We start from the raw sequence: 19,039 nt of genomic DNA, 5'->3' as shown, positions 1-19,039 counted from the left end.
AAGGGCAAGAATATGTCCACTAAAGACAGAGGTGATCCCTGAGCAGAACCTGGATCTCCAAGTTCAATATCTGGACTGTCTTCTACTGGTTTTAGAAAAGCTCCTCTAGCATACCAAAACTGGATTTTTTGCTAATCTAGATCTCTTCTTGTCTCCTTTTTCTAAAATTCAGAGGTAAAAGGATACCCCCAAAATATTGCTGTAGCAGCACTCTGGTTCCCAACATCCACATAACTTAGAACAAAAAAGCAGAGCCTTTGCACTGAAATTTCTGCCTGGGGCATTCTCCCCCAGACCCCCCCAAAGAGTCTCTCACTTCTTCAGATCTTTGCTTAGTTATCTCCTTAACAAGGCCCAGTTTTACAAAATTGTGGTTTGCCATTAACCAAAGTCCCTTATTGTCCTTTTTAAAACCATTCTTTAAAAAAATAACATATATCACCGTCTGACATGTATATATATATTAATTATATTTACTGTTTATTATATATATATTATATATATGTATAATTATGTAATCTTGAAAGCAGAAATCTTTGTTTTGGTAATTGATGTATCTCGGATGTCTAGAACAGTGTTTGAGGATGAGCAAATGCATAATAATGAGTGAAAGAATGAATGAATAAATCCTAGTACCAAACGGTAAATATTGAGGTAGTCTCTCAAGTAAGTCCCACTTCCCATATGTATAATAATATCTCGTAATTTTTCCTGTCAACTTTCTGAATTATCTTCACATTTTTTGTCTAATAGGTGAAAAATGTAGATCATTGTTTTAATGTATATTCCTTAAGTAATAATATAGTTGAATTTTTTCTACATTTGTTTACTAACTAGTTAAAATTCATCTTTTATGAACTGAGACAATGCCATTTATTGGAATGCTTACATCCCACCTCTTATGTATATTCAGTAATAATATTAGTTATTGTTGGTTGAGTACTATGTGTCTATGTTCTTAACTACTGTACTGTGCTGTGTACTGTTCCATCTACAGCTACAATTCAATACAGCTATATATAAATAACATGTAATTATACTAGGATATATACCATACACAGATAATAGTCCTAGCTAACATTTCTTGAGGATTTACTGTAAGGATCATAACATAATTTTCAGGATAGGTATTATTACTACCTTCATTAAACTGATGAGGAAATTAAGGGTCAGGAAAGTTAACTAACTCGTCCAAGGTCACACAGCTGGTAACTCAGTTTGAATTCATCATTAGTGCCCTAATGCACTAGTAGTAACAGCAATGTCATATGTTCCCTTTGGCATATGATGTCTTGTATTATGTATTTAAATATATAGATCTGGAGCTGGATAGACTTTTAGTAGATGTTTTAGTGATAGGACCTAAAAATTATCCTTAGGCCTATTAATCCTGGCACAGTACACTGCTGATTTACTAGAAAAGAATTTTTTAGGCACTTTACTCTTAACAATTGTATGTCTACAATCACCACTTCACTTCTAAAATTGAATCCTCTTAGTTCTTGATTTTTAACTAGGTATTATTGGCCTTTAGGTGCTGTTAATTAATATAATATTTATTTTACTAGGGAGCTGAATGAGAATTATTGCTGCTTAAAAACAAGAATACGTGTGCTCTTGAATTTGGGGAATTTTTGTGTTATGTTTTGGCAGCATTCAGATTACATTTGCAGAATGTATTCCTCATTAGCTTGGTTATTTCACTAAGTATAGCATTTCAGTTTTGCCAGATTGTCAAATATACTACATTCTGTTTGAGAAATTTGTCTAGATAGGTTGTTTTTATGTGTTCTAGGTGCTGAGATAAAAGAGCAGCTTTTCCTCAAAGTTTTCTTTCGGGTTTTTATGTTGAGTTTGAATATTTACTTTTTTTTTGGTTAAACCATTTATGATTCTGAATGTATAATACTGAAAGAAACTGATTTTTTTTTTTCTTGAAAGTTATTTTTTCCTGTCTCTTTCAGGGCCACTGGATAGATGTTTCACTAATAGAGTCTTAAAAAAAAAAAAATTCTGATGAGCAGAATATCATGCAAAATTCTCCTCTATAAGCTATCAATATCATTTAAAAAATAGTTTTGACCGTTTTTGTAAAACAGGAAAGCTATTAAAAACTGCTAATAAAAAATAGGTGCTTATTTTTGTGCTAATACTAATTACTGATAATGCATGCTTATGTTTGTCACTCATTACATGGCACTGTACCAATCAGTGGGTGACTGAGACTCAGGCACTTACATATGTAAATTAACCATTAGATTTTTTTTTTTTTTCTCTTTTACTTAAGTGAGTCATAATGGAAAGCAACTCTAGGTCATAAAAAATCTTTTCTCTTTAATGCTAATGAAATGTCTCCCCCTCTCTGTATTAGCAGACTACCCTTATTGGTAATCTGTAGCCTTCTCTTTTGTTCTTGGTGGTAATGAAATGCCGGGTGCTAAAAAAGCCCGCTCTCCAAGAATGTGTGGCCAATTGTCTTCTGTTCACTTCTACTGTAAAATTACTGTTCCCCAGCAAAGCTGAGCAAGTGCAGGGACAAGATCAAAAGAGTATACATTGGCACCCGGCTACCCCAAGTGACTCCTGCTTTATTAATTAGCCATAGCTTCTCCAAGTTAATTTACTCTGGTAGAGCAAAGACATTTTGTAATACAAAAACAACAAATTATGATTCAACCACAAGTCTTTATTGTTTGCTTTTCTTCAACTTCCAGCTTAAACCTTTGCACCGTTACAAGCTAAATGTCTCTTCACTTTTCTAAACCGTAGGGCACAAAAGCTGTTTTTAATTTTTTTTTTCAAAAACATTGCTGAGATAGTCAAATGACCATTTTTATTTTCTAAAATTGGGCAACTTTTAATTGATAGCATTCTCTTTCAAAGTCAATGTATTGGGAATCCAATTTAAAAGTGCACTTGCTTCTAAAATTTGCAAGCTTGTTTGCTTTCTCATCAGAAATGCCACTGGTGTCTAAGCATTTGAAAAGGGCCTTCTCTGTGAGTATTTTTGCGGAAGCAAAATTTGACAGTGATCCTAAGCTCCAAATTAAATATCACTTTCCTAAATAACTAAATAGTACAACTTTCCTTTTCATTTTAATCACCACTCTGTAATTTCCTGAAGTCTTTTTAATTTAAGGAATCTTTAGGAGTTTTCTAGTTAATGTTTTAAAGTTATAGCCTAAGACAGCAAAAAAAGACCAAAAAAAAAAAAAAAAGAAAAAAAAAAAAAAAGCTCTGCACATCCCTGTTTTCTGGTTTGGTTTGGTTTTTGTTCAAGTGGGAAAGAAATAATGAAACTTTTGCATAAAACATCAGCTGAAAAGAGGAAACTGACATAGACCTGAGTAAGCCAGGTGGTTGGTTGTTGTGTTATGCAACCTCTTAGTTGGTAACTTGAAGTATTTTGATCTCATTTGAAAGAATTCCCCCAATTTCTATGCTCTAACATAGTTTAAAAATAACAATGTGATATTTATTGTATGATATGTTTTGTGAATATAAAACAGATTTTATTATGATGATCTAAAATGCTATTAGAGATCAAAATATTTTTACTTGAGAAGTATCTAAAACGCATATTATTACATTTATTAGGGAATGTGCAATGATTAATATCTACCTTCACTATACATTTGTTTTTGAACTCAACTTCCTTCCCTCCTTAATTTCTCTATTTCTTTGTGATTTTAAAAAGCTTTTTAAAAAGTTGGTAAGCTTACTTGTTAATTGTGGATTTTTAAAAAATTTAGAAAAGATATATGCATTTCTGTAACTTAGATGGAATGGTTTTATCTATATGATACATTTCTGCTTTTGTCAGAAGTAATTTTTTAAAGTCCTGCATGAACCATGCTTGTAAGGTTTTTCTTTCTTTCTCTCTCTTTTTTTAATAGAAGGAATATTTGTGTTTGCGAAGGTTAGCAGAGGCTGGCTGTGCTGGAAGTGACTGCAGTGCCTTTTGATTATTCATGGACAGTAATAGAAGGCACTTAAAAAGAACAATGAAATTGCTTATTTTTGTGATGGGCCATCTGTTGAATTGTTTTGTGCAACAATTGCACAATAGTATCTATGTCATATCATTCTATTTTCAACAGCAGCTGATTATGTCTCACTGGCTATTTGTCCTTATTTCTAAAGTCCCATGACCATTTAAAGTCACCTTTTCAGGGACCTTTGCCAGAAAGGTATTAGAAATCTCAATTGGCTTGTTTATTATTCTTTTTTTCTTTTTCTTTTTCTTTTTTTTCCCCTCTCTCTTCTCTTTTTGCCCTGGGGGGTGGGTGGGTGGGGAGGTTGGATGGAGTGTGTGATGGGAGTAGGAGGAGGGATTTGGTCATGTTAGTTCTAATTAATCAGACTTCCTAAATGTTTAGGACAATTATCTGTGCTTTCCACCTGTAGTTTATAAAAGAAGTTAACATAGAACCATTTGATAATTTGCTTAGAAATGATAGGCTTGCAAGAAAGAGTCAAGTTTAAAAGACTACCATACATACAGTCTTTCATGCTTTTAATTATCTACTCTTTTCTTCATGGTGATAATTAGAATTTTTCTCTTGGAATTCACTTCCATCCTTTAAAAAAAAAAAAAAAGATGAGCCATTAGCAAATTTGTTAGAGCAGAAGTGAAATTAAAATAAAACAAATGTGTTGTTGTCCATAGGTCACTGACATTGCTGATGCCATGATTCTGAAACAGCTTTTTGAAAATCTGTTCAAAAATGGGGTCGTCGTTGTGGCAACATCCAACAGGCCACCGGAAGGTAAAAACAAACATTGTGCTAGTCTCATCCAATTAGGTGGAAACTAACAAGCTTTGAAAAAATCTATACTTTTTATATTCATCTTACTGTGTTAATAAAATCTGATGACTTTGCTTATCGTTAATTTTTAAAGGACTTAATCTAAAAAATCAGTTGGTATTTGTATTTGAAAAATACTTATATTCTTAGTGAGGTAAATCCATGTGATCTCCTGTGTTCGACAAACTTGATGTTTCTCTCTGAGTATTTGATTTAAGTTCATATCAAAAAATGATGCTGGGAGGCCAGGTCTGAGGACCTGGGGGAGATCCTGTAGGACTAGCCCAGAGGGTCCTTAGCTTTGTGCAGGATGGCAAATGCAAACCAGCAAGAAGTGAGAGCAGAGTTTATTGAATATATAGAGAGCAGATACAGACGAAGCGACTGGGAGACTTGGAAACGAAAGGAGGATGAGTTCTGTCTTGATTTGAGGTCTGGGGTTTTTTATTAAGGATCATGGTTTGGGGTATGTGTCCTCTCAGGCATCCAGGAGCCAGTGAGAATGAAGATGAGACCCAGGTGTTATTCCTTGGAGCCAAGGCGTCTTGGTGTTGAGATGTCTAGCGCTGGTGTTCTGGAATACACATTTGACAGCTTTGTTCAGTCATTGTCATCTGGTCCTTCCTTAGATGTTATTTGTTTTGAAGAAGTCGTGAACTTCTTGTCCCTTACGAGGCGGACACACACTATTTGCATTCTGAGGCATGTGTAAAGTGGGGTGGGGTGCAGGTCCCAGCAAGAATAGAAGCAGGAAAAGGAGCAAAAAGCAGATTTTTATGGAATTGTTCAGTTTCTCTGTCTCAGAAATACAAGCCTTTCTAATTGCTTTTTAGGGGTCATAAAAGAAACTCAATGAAATAAAAGATAGAAAACTCCTGACTGAATCTTAGAAAAAGACTTAACTCTTGCTTGCATATAAGTAGTTTCTAATACTTAATCTCTAAAGAAGCACTTGTGGGGCGCCTGGGTGGCTCAGTTGTTAATCGTCCGCCTTGAGCTTGGGTCCTGATCGCAGGGTCCTGGGATCAGCCCCGCATCAGGCTCCCTGCTCGGCGGGGAGCCTGCTTCTCCCTCTCCCTCTGCTTCCACCCTCATGTTCTCTCTCATGTGTTCTGTCTCTCTCTCAAACAAATAAATAAAATCTTAAAAAAAAAAAAAAACCAAAAACAAAGAAGCACTTGTGGGAGACATTAATTACTTACTACCTTTTTAAAAAAAGATTATTTTAGAGAGAGAGTGTGAGTGCGGGGATGCAGAGGGAGAGAATCTTAAGCAGGCTCCCTGCTGAGCAGGGAGCCTGATGCGGGGCTTGGTCCCACAACTCATGAGATCATGATTTGAGCCCAAACCAAGAGTCCAGTGCTTAACCGATTGAGCCACCCAGGCACCCCAATTACTAATACTTCTGAATCGAGTTATTCAAACAAGTGTAATTACACCTAATCTGTTACACTACAAGAAAATTATGAATGATTCTGTCAGGGGCACTTATTAAAATTTATATAAGGTTATGGAGAGCATTCTTATGATTTACCAGGGTGGCAACCTTGTGAGACAAGGCAGTCAGTTTTTTCATATTACATCATTTATCAAGACTCTCCTTTAGCTGACTGTTGACCTAATAATGTCATCAGTATTATCTTTAGACACTCAGTGACAAGCTATGTTCATAATTAGCAAGGTGCTAGAACAAGCTTGCCGCCTCCCTTACCACCAGTAAAGACTGCTGAAAAGAGAATTGCAGTTGGCTGTGATAAACTGAGGAAGGACTGCCACAAGGAAATGTTAAGGAACATTCTGGAACTCGTAGCTTTATAGAGTGAACAAAGTTATAGGCCCACTAGGGTAGCATGTAGAGCCACTTTTCCAAGTTTAAGATGTGGAATTGAAAAAATTGGCCATGTAGAGCCACTTTTCCAAGTTTAAGATGTGGAATTGAAAAAATTGGGCATTAACCACAAATGTGAGCCATAGAAGGGATACTGTTACACATTTGGATTTTTGGCCATGGGAGACAAGTGATCATCATGAATGGCTTAATATTTTAATATAAAGAAGATGGCATGTATATATATGCCAGGTAAAGATAAATGTGTAGGACAAAGAATAAATAGGTCAGTGGTTGCCAGAGACTACAGTGGAAGGCGTTTGACTGCAAAGGGGCAAAATGAGAGATTTTTTGGGGGGTGATGGAACTGTTTTGCATCCCGATTGTGGTTGTGATTACATGTATTCAAACTGATAGAACTGTACACCAGAAAAGTTAATTGAAATTAACAACAAAGCACATGGATAATCAATGGCAGAGAAGAGATTGGAACCTAGATATTGTGACTCTTAACACATTGTCCTCTATCATTTCTCCTTGTTGGTCATGACTGATCTTTTTGTATCCTGTCCTAGAAAAAGGACGAACAACTTAGTTGATTTCCAACCGACAAAATGCATTCAACTTTTTCTTTAGGTCACAGCTTTTTTTTTTTTTTTTTTTAGGATTTTATTTATTTATTTGACAGATCACAAGTAGGCAGAGGGGCAGGCAGAGAGAGGAGGAAGCAGGCTCCCTACTGAGCAGAGAGCCCAATGCAGGGCTCCATCCCAGGACCCTGGATCATGATGTGAGACAAAGGCAGAGGCTTTAAGCCACCCAGGTGCCCCTAGGTCACAGCTTTTAATCTGGAGCCCCAACATAGGTTGTTACTGTTTTAAAATAGCATCTACTTTCTCCTCTCTCTCTGTCTGCCTCTCTGCCTACTTGTGATCTCTGTCTGTCAAATAAATAAATAAAATCTTTAAAAAAATAAAATAAAATAGTATCTACTAATTCTTGGAGTGTTACAAGAGATGGGGGAAGAATCTTCTCGCCACAGAGTTCTCCCAGTAGCTGGAGAGAGCATGACGCACGTGAGGAATTGAAAGGTAGCCAGTGCGGCAGGAGTACCGGGGGAAGGGGAAGTAGGATGCGGTGAGGCACAACGTGAATCTGGAGAAGTGAGAGCTAGACTTTATAAAGCTGTAATAAGGATTTTGGATTTTATTCTAAGAGAAATGGGAAGATACTGAAGTACTTTAAGTGGGAACTGACAAGATCAGAGTTGGACTATCACTGGGTGAAGTGTACAGAATGGTTACGGAGTGGGGTGCGTTAATATGGTGGCTCCAGTGAAGACATCTTAGGAGATCTTGCAGTACACTGGGTGAGAAGCGGTGCTGGCTTGGTATAAGGCGGTGATTGTCACCTAGGGGGCTGTTTGGCAATGTTAAGTTAGTTTTGGTTGTCACAACTAGGCAGGGTGGAGATGGGTACTGCTATTGACCTCTAGTCATTCTGCAGAAGCCAGGAATTCTGCCAAAATGTCGTATAATACACACGGCTACCCCCCACAACAAGGAATTATTTAGCCAAAAATGTCTGTAGTTCGGAGGTTCAGAAAGTCTGATACAAGGTGATACGTATGGATATGAAGAGGATAGATCTGAAAGATAGTCAAGAAGTAAAATGGATGGCACCTGGTTATAGGTTGAATACTGAGGAAAAGAAAAAGGAAAATGTAGAAATTGCTTTAAAATTTCAGGCACGTACAACTAGGTGGTATGTCTGTCATTTACTAAAGACAGTGTAATCTGGAGGTTAAAGATCCAGAAGATAGTGCTCAGGTGAGAAAAACATTTTTTTCCCTTCATTAATTTTTTTAGCCTCTCTGTTTAATTTTCTTCCACTTCATTCATTTCATTGCCTCCATTTCTAGTTGTAAAGCATCAACTTCATGAACAAGAATGGGGATTATTGTTTATTTTATTTTATTTTATTTTTTTGAGATTTTTATTATTTATTTATTTGACAGACAGAGATCACAAGTAGGCAGAGAGGCAGGCAGAGAGAGAGAGGAGGAAGCAGGCTCCTTGCTGAGCAGAGAGCCCGATGCAGGACTCGATCCCAGGATCCCGGGATCATGACCTGAGCTGAAGGCAAAGGCTTTAACCCAATGAGCCACCCAGGCGCCCGGGATTATTGTTGTTGATGGAAGCGACTCTCATACCATCATCTCTTAACAGCCTATAACTTAATTCTCTATTAATAGACAAATTATTAATTTTAGTAGAAAGTGATCAGAAACATTTAATAAGGAGCTAATATTTTTCACGTAATTGGTTTGTTTATTTATTTATTTGAGAGAGAGAGAGCATGAGAGGAGAAAGGTTAGAGGGAGAAGCAGACTCCCTGCCGATCAGGGAGCCCGATGCAGGACTCGATTCTGGGACTCCAGGAGCATGACCTGAGCCAAAGGCAGTTGCTTAACCAACTGAGCGACCCAGGCGCCCCAGCAATCAGTAATTTTAATGGGAAAAAAACTGGTAGCCAAGTGAAAGCAACACCAGAGTTTAGGAACCTAAGAGAGAAAAATCCTGTAGAAGAGAAGAAAAGGATGCGAAACTTGGGGTGGGGGTGGGGGGCGAAGGGGATAAGGTACCAATGAGTGACTGCCTGTATGTCCTACTTTTGAATTCCTGTCTTGCTTGGTCCCAAGGCCTCACCCTCTATACCCCCATGTAGTTGTTAAAACCCCAAATCAGGGCATTTCTTGTGATGAGCACTGGGTGTTATAGGCAGCTAATGAATCTGTGAACATTACATCAAAAACTAATGATGTACTATATGTTGGCTAACTGAACATAATAATTATAAAAAAAGAACAACCCAAACTTAAAAAAAAAGAAAAGAAAAGAAATGGAAGGAAAACTTCTAAATTAATTCTGAGGCCAGCATTACCCAGATACCAAAACCAGGTAAAGACTCCACTAAAAAATGAGAAATACAGGCCAATATCCCTGATGAGCATGGGTGCTAAAGTTTTCAGTAAAATACTAGCAAATTGAATCCAACAGTACCTTTAAAGAATCATTCACTACTCACATGGGACTTATTCCTGGGCTGCAGGGATGGGTCAACACCAGTTTATATTTATCTCACAAACGTTGTCAATAGAGTATTTGGTTATGTTTCCCTTTTCATGTTCACTGCTAAGAAGCTTAGATTTAAACTTGTAGATGACCCATAGCAAATATTTAAGTCATTATACTATGCAATTATACTATGCAATTGTTCCCAGCTCCATTTAATATCCTCTCATTTTCTTCTCTCATCCTCCTTTTTTTTTTAATTTAATTTTTTTCAGTGTTCCTACTTTTAATCTATGTTCCTTTGTTGCATTTTATTTAATCTCATACGCTTCCTTAAATCTTTTTTTTTTTTTGGAACCTGGGGATACAAACAAATATAAAGTTCATAAGCAAATGTATTTCAATAAAGCTTGTATCTATTTTTGCAAATCCAAAAACAAAACAAAAACAGCAAACAAACAAAAAACCCAAACCAGTATCAGCTGATGATTACTGCTTTAGCTTTTAGCCTCCTATTTGATAGTCTGTAGGGGTTTCCTAGTTTCTTGCAGGCTTTAAATATGTTTAGTATATTTTAAATGAAGTTATAGTGTAACATTTTTAATGCTACTATTTTGTATTTTGTTGGATAATCTGGGTAAGGCTTTTGAAAGTGAAACAGAGAGGATCTTGGATCAGATCCATAGGAATAGGAAATTGCTAGAAAATTTTCAGATAAATTAGATCTAGATCTGCTTTGTATTTAATTTCTTATTTTTGTAAAATCTCAATTAGAAGATTTATTTGTCATTTTTATCATTTAAGGGAATAGTTTATGTGGCCCATATACAAATAGACAGTTTTACTTTTCAAAGATTATGCTGTCAGGTCGTTAGAAAAGCCTAAAACAAAAATGTACAATTAAAATTTCTTATACATGCTACTCAGTTTTTAGGTTCTGAAATAAAACTTTGTTAATTAAATGATATTCTAATAGAGAAAATACATATTTAAGAACATGAGGACCCTAACAACAGATTGATAGTAAGCAAGTAAATGAAATTATTTAAAATGTAAAATTATAAGTTTAAGAACTTATTCAATCAAAAAATAAGAATACATTTTTATGGGGAAATAGAATATGTAAATTCATTTTAACTGTGCTTCTTTGACAGTAAAATACAGAGTGGTAAAAAAAAAAAAAAAAAAGAAAGTCCCCTATTGACTGAAGTTTAGGACTCAGAACAGTGCCTTCTGGTCTTTCTAGTTTTACATTTACTGTTTATTACAATAAAAATGCTACAGGCAGCATTAGAATGCCCAAGAACGATCCTGTATTAGATTAACAGGCAACAACACTATGTGATCCTTCCTCAAGGAGCACATCCACAGTAAATAAAAAGCCAGATATCATTAGAAAATTGGCTAGCAGTTATGCACACACATACAATAAATGTAATGTATCATATTAATATTTCTAGGGAGAAAAAATCCAGTTGTGTTCACCATAAAGGCTACAAACATTTGGCAAAATTCAGCATCTTTCTTGATAGAATCACTTCCTAAAATATAAGCAGATGGGTAGTTTCTTAATATGATATCAAATATGGGTATGTGAGTTCAAAAGTCAGAATTATGCTTAGTGGGGACACTGGTATTTCTGTGGTAAGTATGAACAAAGGAAGGATGCCAACTATCACTTTTTAACATTGAACTACAGTGGAGACAGAGACATAAGAACAACTAGGGGGCTAGGAAGGGGAACCAAGGAAAAACCACATATCTTCATTTTAGGGATTCTCCAAGATTAGTCATATCACTCCTTTTTCAAGGTTATATAAAAAGAAAATACCATAATATGGGAACAATAAGTAGAAAAGAGAAGTAAGTATTAGAAAATTTCTGTGTTAGAGTCTTTAAAAATCAAGAAAACATAGACTGTAATATAGAAGATCTAAGCAGAGAGAAGACAGATTGAGTTGAAAACCTTTTTATAAGAAATTGGCTAAAATAAAAGAAAGTTAAATGAAATAAAAAAGATTAAGTTAATTTAAATTAATGAAAGCATTAGAAGCATTAACTTTTAGAATTGAAACTACAGAAAATGAAATCAGTGATGTAGGGAAACAACATAAGAGGTATGTAGAAATAGAATAAAGAGAATAAAATGATGAAAAAAGTAAGTGTCCTGGAGGAAAGAGGTCTTAATATGAACTTACTAAAAAGAAATGCTTGAAATAAGAAAATTGATGATACCAATGAACTGAATGTAAATGAATATTTGTAGTTACTGCTTGCTTAGATATTTGTGAGTTGTGTTCCCCTTTGAGAGAGTGTTTGTTGATCCTGAGTGACAGTATCATCATTTGTTGTACTTATAACTAGGGAAATACACTGTCAGGTATTTTATTTTATTATTTTTTTAGATTTTATTTATTTATTTGACAGAGAGAGCATGAGCAGTAGAGAGAGAAGGAGATTCTCTGCTGAGTAGGGACCCCCCCATATGGGGGCTTGATCCCAGGACCCTGGGATCATGACCTGTGCCAAGGACAGATGCTTAATCAACTGAGCCACCCCACAGTCAACTATTTTAGAATTTAAGATACACCTTCTACTTTTCAAATAACTAGAGAAACGATAAAAGAAAAAACTATCTTAGAGCAAAAACTAGAAAGCAGAAGAAACAGCAACAAGTATGGGTAAAGAACGTAAAACAAGATCAGGCATGCTGACAGAAAATATAAATGGGTTATATTCTCTATTAAAAACGAAAACTTCCGGGATGCCTGGGTGGCTCAGTGGGTTGGGCCTCTGTCTTTGGCTCAGGTCATGGTCTCAGGGTCCTGGGATCAAGCCCTGTATCGGGCTCCCTGCTCAGCTGGGAACCTGCTCCCCACCCCCTCTGCTTGCCTCTCTGTCTACTTGTGATCTCTCTCTCAAATAAATAAATAAAATCTTTAAAATAAAATAAAGTAAAAACTAAAACTTCTGATATGGCTGAGTAAGCTCCTAGCCAAATGGCCTTCTTTGAGACAATATGGGAAAAATATATAACACAACTATCTGAAGGTCTTGAAGAGTAAAAAATGTCAGGCAGATCCTAGAAGGGAGATAGAAGAAAGTCCAAAATTGGAGAGAATATCTTTTCTTTCTTTCTTTCTTTCTTTCTTTCTTTCTTTCTTTTTTTAAATAGCTGTCATCTTTAAGGTAGGTAAAATCAGTGCTACATTGAATGACTGAAATTCTGATAAAAAACTCAACAGTCTTTCTGGCCTAAAGAAACAGATAGTGGAGTTTGGGGCAAGCATTACTGCAGGAAAATGAGAAGTTAACCCCAGAGTGAACTAGTTGGATATAGCCCCAAGTTCTATGTATAAATCTTACCCAAACCTCTGACTGACCTCTGAACCATACGTTTGCAAGGTAGATCACAAACTTCCTGCTAAAGATAGGGTACCGAACTAAGATTTCACTTTGTAGTTAGAATCATCCAAGGTAATTTCTTGCTAAAACAAAAATATTGACACTCTTCAGAAAAAAACCCAGAATCCGTAAGGTCCAGGATACAGTCTCAGAATGAAGAATGAGGAAAATATGACCCATCCTCAAGAGAAAAAACGATCAACAGAGATCAATCCCGGTATGACCCAGGTATTGGCATTAGACTTTAAAGCAACAATTAAAACAATAATTGTAGAGAAATGAGGTAAAGAAAAAATATGTTCATAATGAAAGAAGAGATAGGAATTCTCAGCAGAGAAACAGCAATCATAAAAAAGTACCAAGTTAAATTTTAGAATTAAAAAAGACAGTGTCTTAAGTAAAAATTCACTTGATGAGCTTAATAGCAGAATGGAGATAACCCAAGATCATTTCAGTAAGAGGGCATCTTTTATCTAGTACCAAAATGAGCATGTAAATTTCCTAATCTGGGATATACTGTACAAGAATGATTTTCTGCTTTACTAGAATGTACTATTACAGTTATTTCAGCTAGAATGATTTATGATACCAAAAAGAGGAAATATTTTCAACATTAAGGAATCAATTAAGAGATCTTTGACAGCAAGGCCCATCTAATTTTGTAGTTGACATTGTAGGAAATAAGTGTGATATTATCATAAAAAGTCATGGAGAGAGATGCTAAGGACTCCACTGACTCATTCATACAGTTTTTTAGAGATCAATACAAAAACCACAATGAACTTAAATGAACTCTAAAGAAGTTTGTCAAAGAATTCCATTCATTCACACTAATACTCCATCTGGTAGTAAGAACCTCAGAATACAAAGACAACTTTTATTTAGAGTCCAAGTGAAAGCTGTTGTTAACTAAGCCTCAGCCACTCACACTAGATAATGAATAGATGATTCTAAAAGTTAGCAGGAGAGTTGGAGTCTCTGCCACTAATTTTTGCCTGGCTCATTTTGGATGGTCTTCATGCATAAAAGGTACCCAGAAATATTGATGTTCTGTTCTCTCATTGAACACTGAAGTCATGATATTTAAATCTATTTACTTCCGTTAGAAAAAGAAGCTCTGGTATGAAAAACTACTTTATTGATGTTTAACTTTACCGAAAATAAATATATAAGTATATGATGGTAGTATTTTTGTAAAAAAGATTTTATGTAACATTTTGTGAAGTTTCTCTTTCATGGTGCCTGTAATTTCCTTGGATTCCCATTATCACTCTTACAGGGGATCATATCCTTTAAAATGTTGTAGGATATCTAAAGTGAGGGGCTGGTAATTATTATTTAAATAAAAAGTAGATTTAATTTATAGGACTATTTGTAGGATTGATTAGAAGGATTTCATCTTCCTGCCATCATCTCTATAGCAGTTTTCATTGAAAATATTAACTAAGGATATATGCAGTAACACATCAATAATAATAGATGTGTAGATCACCCTAACTTTTCTTTCTGATTTTTTATTTGTGTACGACCAAACACATTATTGACATTTAAAAAAAAGCTCTTATGGTCATGGTAGTGGTGATACAGAACCTCTCTAGAATAAATTTAGTTTTATTTGTTGCTTTAAATTGATGGGTGATGATTAAAAAGGAAGGAAAAAATAAAAAGAAAGAACTAAGAAAGGAAGAAAGTAAACTAAATAATATAAATCTTAATTTTATATTTAATCCAGATGTTTTATGAAGAACAGATAGTTAAACATTATCTAGTATGTGTAAAGTCTATGTGAGATCTGTACTTATGGTTTTATAAATCGTATAAATACTTTTATAAATCTGTAAATTCTAAGTTTCATCCAAAACTCCAAAAATGTAAATGTCAAAACAAATATTACTAGAGATTAAGAATGACATTTCATAATGATAAAAGTCTGTTTATTAGAAAGCCATGACAATCTTAAATGTATACACCTAATAACACATCTTCAAATTACACAAAGCAAAACAGACTTAATGAGTGAACAAGACAATTGAATAATCATAGTTGGAAATTTGAACATCCCTTCTAAAGCGGTTGAATGAGCAAAAATTTATAAAGATACAGATAATCATCTGTTTGACCTAATTAGTACTTATTGAACATTAAACCCAGTAACTGCAGAATTCAGTCTTTCTTTCTAAGTGCACATTGTATGTTCACCAAGACTGAACATATGCTGGGCCATAAACTAAGTCTCAACAAATATATAAAGTTTGAAATCATATGGAATGATTCTGACCATAGTAGAATTAAATTAAATGTGAATAACAATGAGATATCCAGAAAACTCTCAGGTATTTGCAAATTAAATAATACATGTAACTAATCCATGGATTAAATAAGAAATCACAATAAAAATGAGAAAATGTTTTGAAGCAAAAGAAAATGAAAGTGTAACATTGAAATTTTTAAGATGTTACTAAATAGAACAGTTCTTTGAGGAAAATTTGTAGTTAAAAAAATTTTTTAGAGGAAAAAAAGTTTCTAAAATCAGTGACCTTAAGAAGCCAACAGGCAGGGGTGCCTGGGTGGCTCAGTAGGATAAAGCCTCTGCCTTCTGCTCAGGTCATGATCCCAGTGTCCTGGAATGGAGCCCCGAGTTGGGCTCTCTGCTCAGCAGGGAGCCTGCTTCCCTTCCGCTCTCTCTGCCTACCTGAGATCTGTCAAATAAATAAATAAATAAAATAAAATAAATAAAATAAAATAAAATAAATAAATAAAATCTTAAAAAAAAAAAAAAAGAAGCCAACAGGCAACCTACCAAATGGGAGAAAATCTTTGCAAATCATATATTTGATAAGGGCTTAATATCCAAAATATAGAAAGAACTCTTACAACTCAATAGCAAAAAACCACAATCTGATTAAGAAGTGGGCAGGAGGATCTAAGTAGACATTTTTCCAAGGATGACATACAGCTGGCCAACAGGAAAAGGAGCTCAACATCACTAACCGTCAGGGAAATTCAAATCAGAACCACAATGAGTTGTCACCTCACCCCTCTGAGAATGGTTATTATCAAAAAGACAAAAAATAGCAAGGGTTGGTGAGGATGTGGATAAAAGGGAACCCTTGGGGGCACCTGGGTGGTTCAGTGGGTTAAAGCCTCTGCCTTTGGCTGAGGTCATGATCCCAGGGTCCTGGGATTGAGCCCCACATCTCACTCTCTGCTCAGCAGGGAGCCTGCTTCCTCCTCCCTCTCTGCCTGCTTCTCTGCCTACTTGTGATCTCTGTCTATCAAATGAATAAATAGGGGCGCCTGGGGGCTCAGTGGGTTAAGCCTCTGCCTTCGGCTCAGGTCATGATCTCAGGGTCCTGGGATTAGGCCCCGCATCGGGCTCTCTGCTCAGCGGGGAGCCTGCTTCCCTTCCTCTCTGCCTGCCTCTCTGCCTACTTATGATTTCTGTCTGTCAAATAAATAAATAAAAACTTAAAAAAAAAAGACTCATTTAAAAAAAAGAATAAATAAAATCTTAAAAAAAAAAAAAGGGAACCCTTGTGTGCCGTTAATAGGAATGTAAGTTTTTGCAGCCATGATGGAAAACTTGGAGGCTCCTCAAAAAATTAAAAATAGACTACCATATGCTCCAGCAATTCCACTTCTGGAAACTGAACTGATAGATGCAGAGAAGGAATTGATGGTTCCCCACAGGGGGAGGGTGGACAAAATGGGTGAAGGTGGTCAAAAGGTACAAACTTCCGGTTATAAATAAGTCCTGGGGATGTAATGTAGAACATGATGACTATAGTTAATAATACTGTATTGTGTGTTTGAAAGTTTCCAAGAGAGTAGATCTTAAAGTTCTTACCATAGGAAAAAAATTGTAGCTGGTGGTGGATGATAACTAGAATTATTTTGAGTGATCATTTTGCATTATATACAAATATCAAGTCATTATGTTGTACACTTGAAACTAGTATATAAGGTTATATGTCAATTATATCAAATTAAAAAAAGGAGAAAAAAGAACCTAGAAGGGTAAATTAAAAGTAAGTAGAAGGAAGGAAGGAAAAATAAAGGTAAGAGTAGAAACCAATGAAATTAGAAAACAAGCAATAGTAAAATTTAACAAACCCCAAACTAAGTTTTTTGAGATGAATGAAATTGTAAAACCTTTGACTACACTGATCAATTAAAAAAATAAACAAATGACCAATATTAAGAATGAAAGAAGGGTTATAAATATTTAAAGGATAACCAGAAGAATATTGTGAACAACTCATGACTACAAATGTCACACCTTAGATGAAATGGACAAAGTTATGAAAAAATAAAATTTGCTAGATTGACACAAAATGAAACAGAAAATCTGAATATCCATGTAGGTTTTTTTTTTTAAGATTTTATTCATTTATTTGATAGAGATCACAAGTAGGCAGAGAAGCAGGCAGAGAGGGAGGAGGAAGCAGGCTCCCTGCTGAGCAGAGAGCCTGATGTGGGGCTCAATCCCAGGACCCTGGGATCATGGCCTGAGCCGAAAGCAGAGGCTTTAATCCACTGAGCCACCCAGGTGCCCCTGAATATCCATATAGTTTTTAATGAAATCTAATTTGTTATAAAAACTTTCTCACCAAAAATTTAGGCCCAGATGGTTTCACTGATGAATTCTATCAAACATTTAAGGAAGAAAGAGCTGCAGTCTTAACACACACAATCTTTCAGAAAACAGAAGAATGGGAAACATTTGCCAACTACTGTTTTGTGTTCAGTGTAGCCATAACATCAAAACTGGACTAAGACATTCCAAAGTAAGAAAACTAACAAGATAATATTTCTCAAGAACATAGACATAAAAATAATTAACAAAATATTAGCAAAGCAAATTCAGCAGCATATTAAAAAAAAAGGGATAATAATACATCATGACTATTTGGGGTTTATTCTATGAATGCAACATTATTTTAAAATTTGAGAATCAGGGGTGCCTGGGTGGCTCAGTGGGTTAAGCCTCCGCCTTCGGCTCGGGTCATGATCTCAGAGTCCTGGGATCCAGCCCCACATCGGGCTCTCTGCTTGGCGGGGAGCCTGCTTCCCCCCCACTCTCTGCCTGCCTCTCTGCCTACTTGTGATCTCTCTCTGTCAAATAAATAAATAAAATCTTTAAAAAAAATAAAAATAAAATTTGAGAATCAATCAGTGTCATCTGTATTAACAGAATAAAGGAGAAAAATAATACCTCAACAATTATGGAAAAAACATTTGACAAGATCTAGCTCACATTCATTATTAAATGCTAGCGCTAGTATTTTACTAAAAAAACAACCAACCAATGAACTAGGAATAGAAAAAACTGAATTTGGTAAAGAACATCTACCAGAACCATCCATAAAAACCAGTAAGTGTATTTAATGGTGAAATATTGGACATTCTCCCCTCCCTCTCATACTAGGAGCAAGACGAGGATGCTTACTCTTCCCACTTCTGGTCAACATAATACCAGAGGCTCTAGTAACTGAAATAAGGCAAAGAAAAAAAAAACATGGAATGGAAAAGAAGGACTAAAATGATCTATTTTTACAGGGGACACTGTTTATATAGAACTATCTTTAAAATCTTCAAATAAGCTCATAGAACTACCATGTGAATTTAGCACAGTCACAGGTCATATGGTTAGTGTACAAAAATCAGCAAGGCATTGGAAAATGGAATAAAACCCCCAAATTTTTAATAATATCATCAAAAGCATAAAGTAATTAGAAATAGGTTTAACAGAAAACCTATAATACCTCTCTACACTGAAAACTAGAGAACATTGCTGGGAGAAATTAAAGACATAAGTAAATGGAATGATACACTATTTTCTTGGATTGGAGCATTCAGTATTAGAGAAAATGTCACTTCCTCTTAAATTGATTGGTAGATTCAGTGCAATCTTAATCATAACC

At 35.3% G+C, this 19,039-nt stretch overlaps 1 protein-coding gene across 2 annotated transcripts in view; it reads left to right on the top strand.

Annotated features, from left to right (window-relative positions):
* Positions 1–19,039, top strand: part of AFG1L (AFG1 like ATPase) — a 218,417-nt gene that overhangs the window by 90,190 nt on the left and 109,188 nt on the right. For both annotated transcript variants that reach the window (XM_080807282.1, XM_080807283.1), the window contains exon 6: positions 4,670–4,769. In XM_080807282.1, the coding sequence (XP_080663408.1) occupies positions 4,670–4,769 (100 nt within the window). The remainder of the gene's footprint in view (positions 1–4,669; positions 4,770–19,039) is intronic.

Source organism: Martes martes, assembly GCF_963455335.1.
Source record: "Martes martes genome assembly, chromosome: 6".
NCBI lineage: Eukaryota > Metazoa > Chordata > Mammalia > Carnivora > Mustelidae > Martes > Martes martes.
This window is presented reverse-complemented; position numbering and strand designations above follow the sequence as displayed.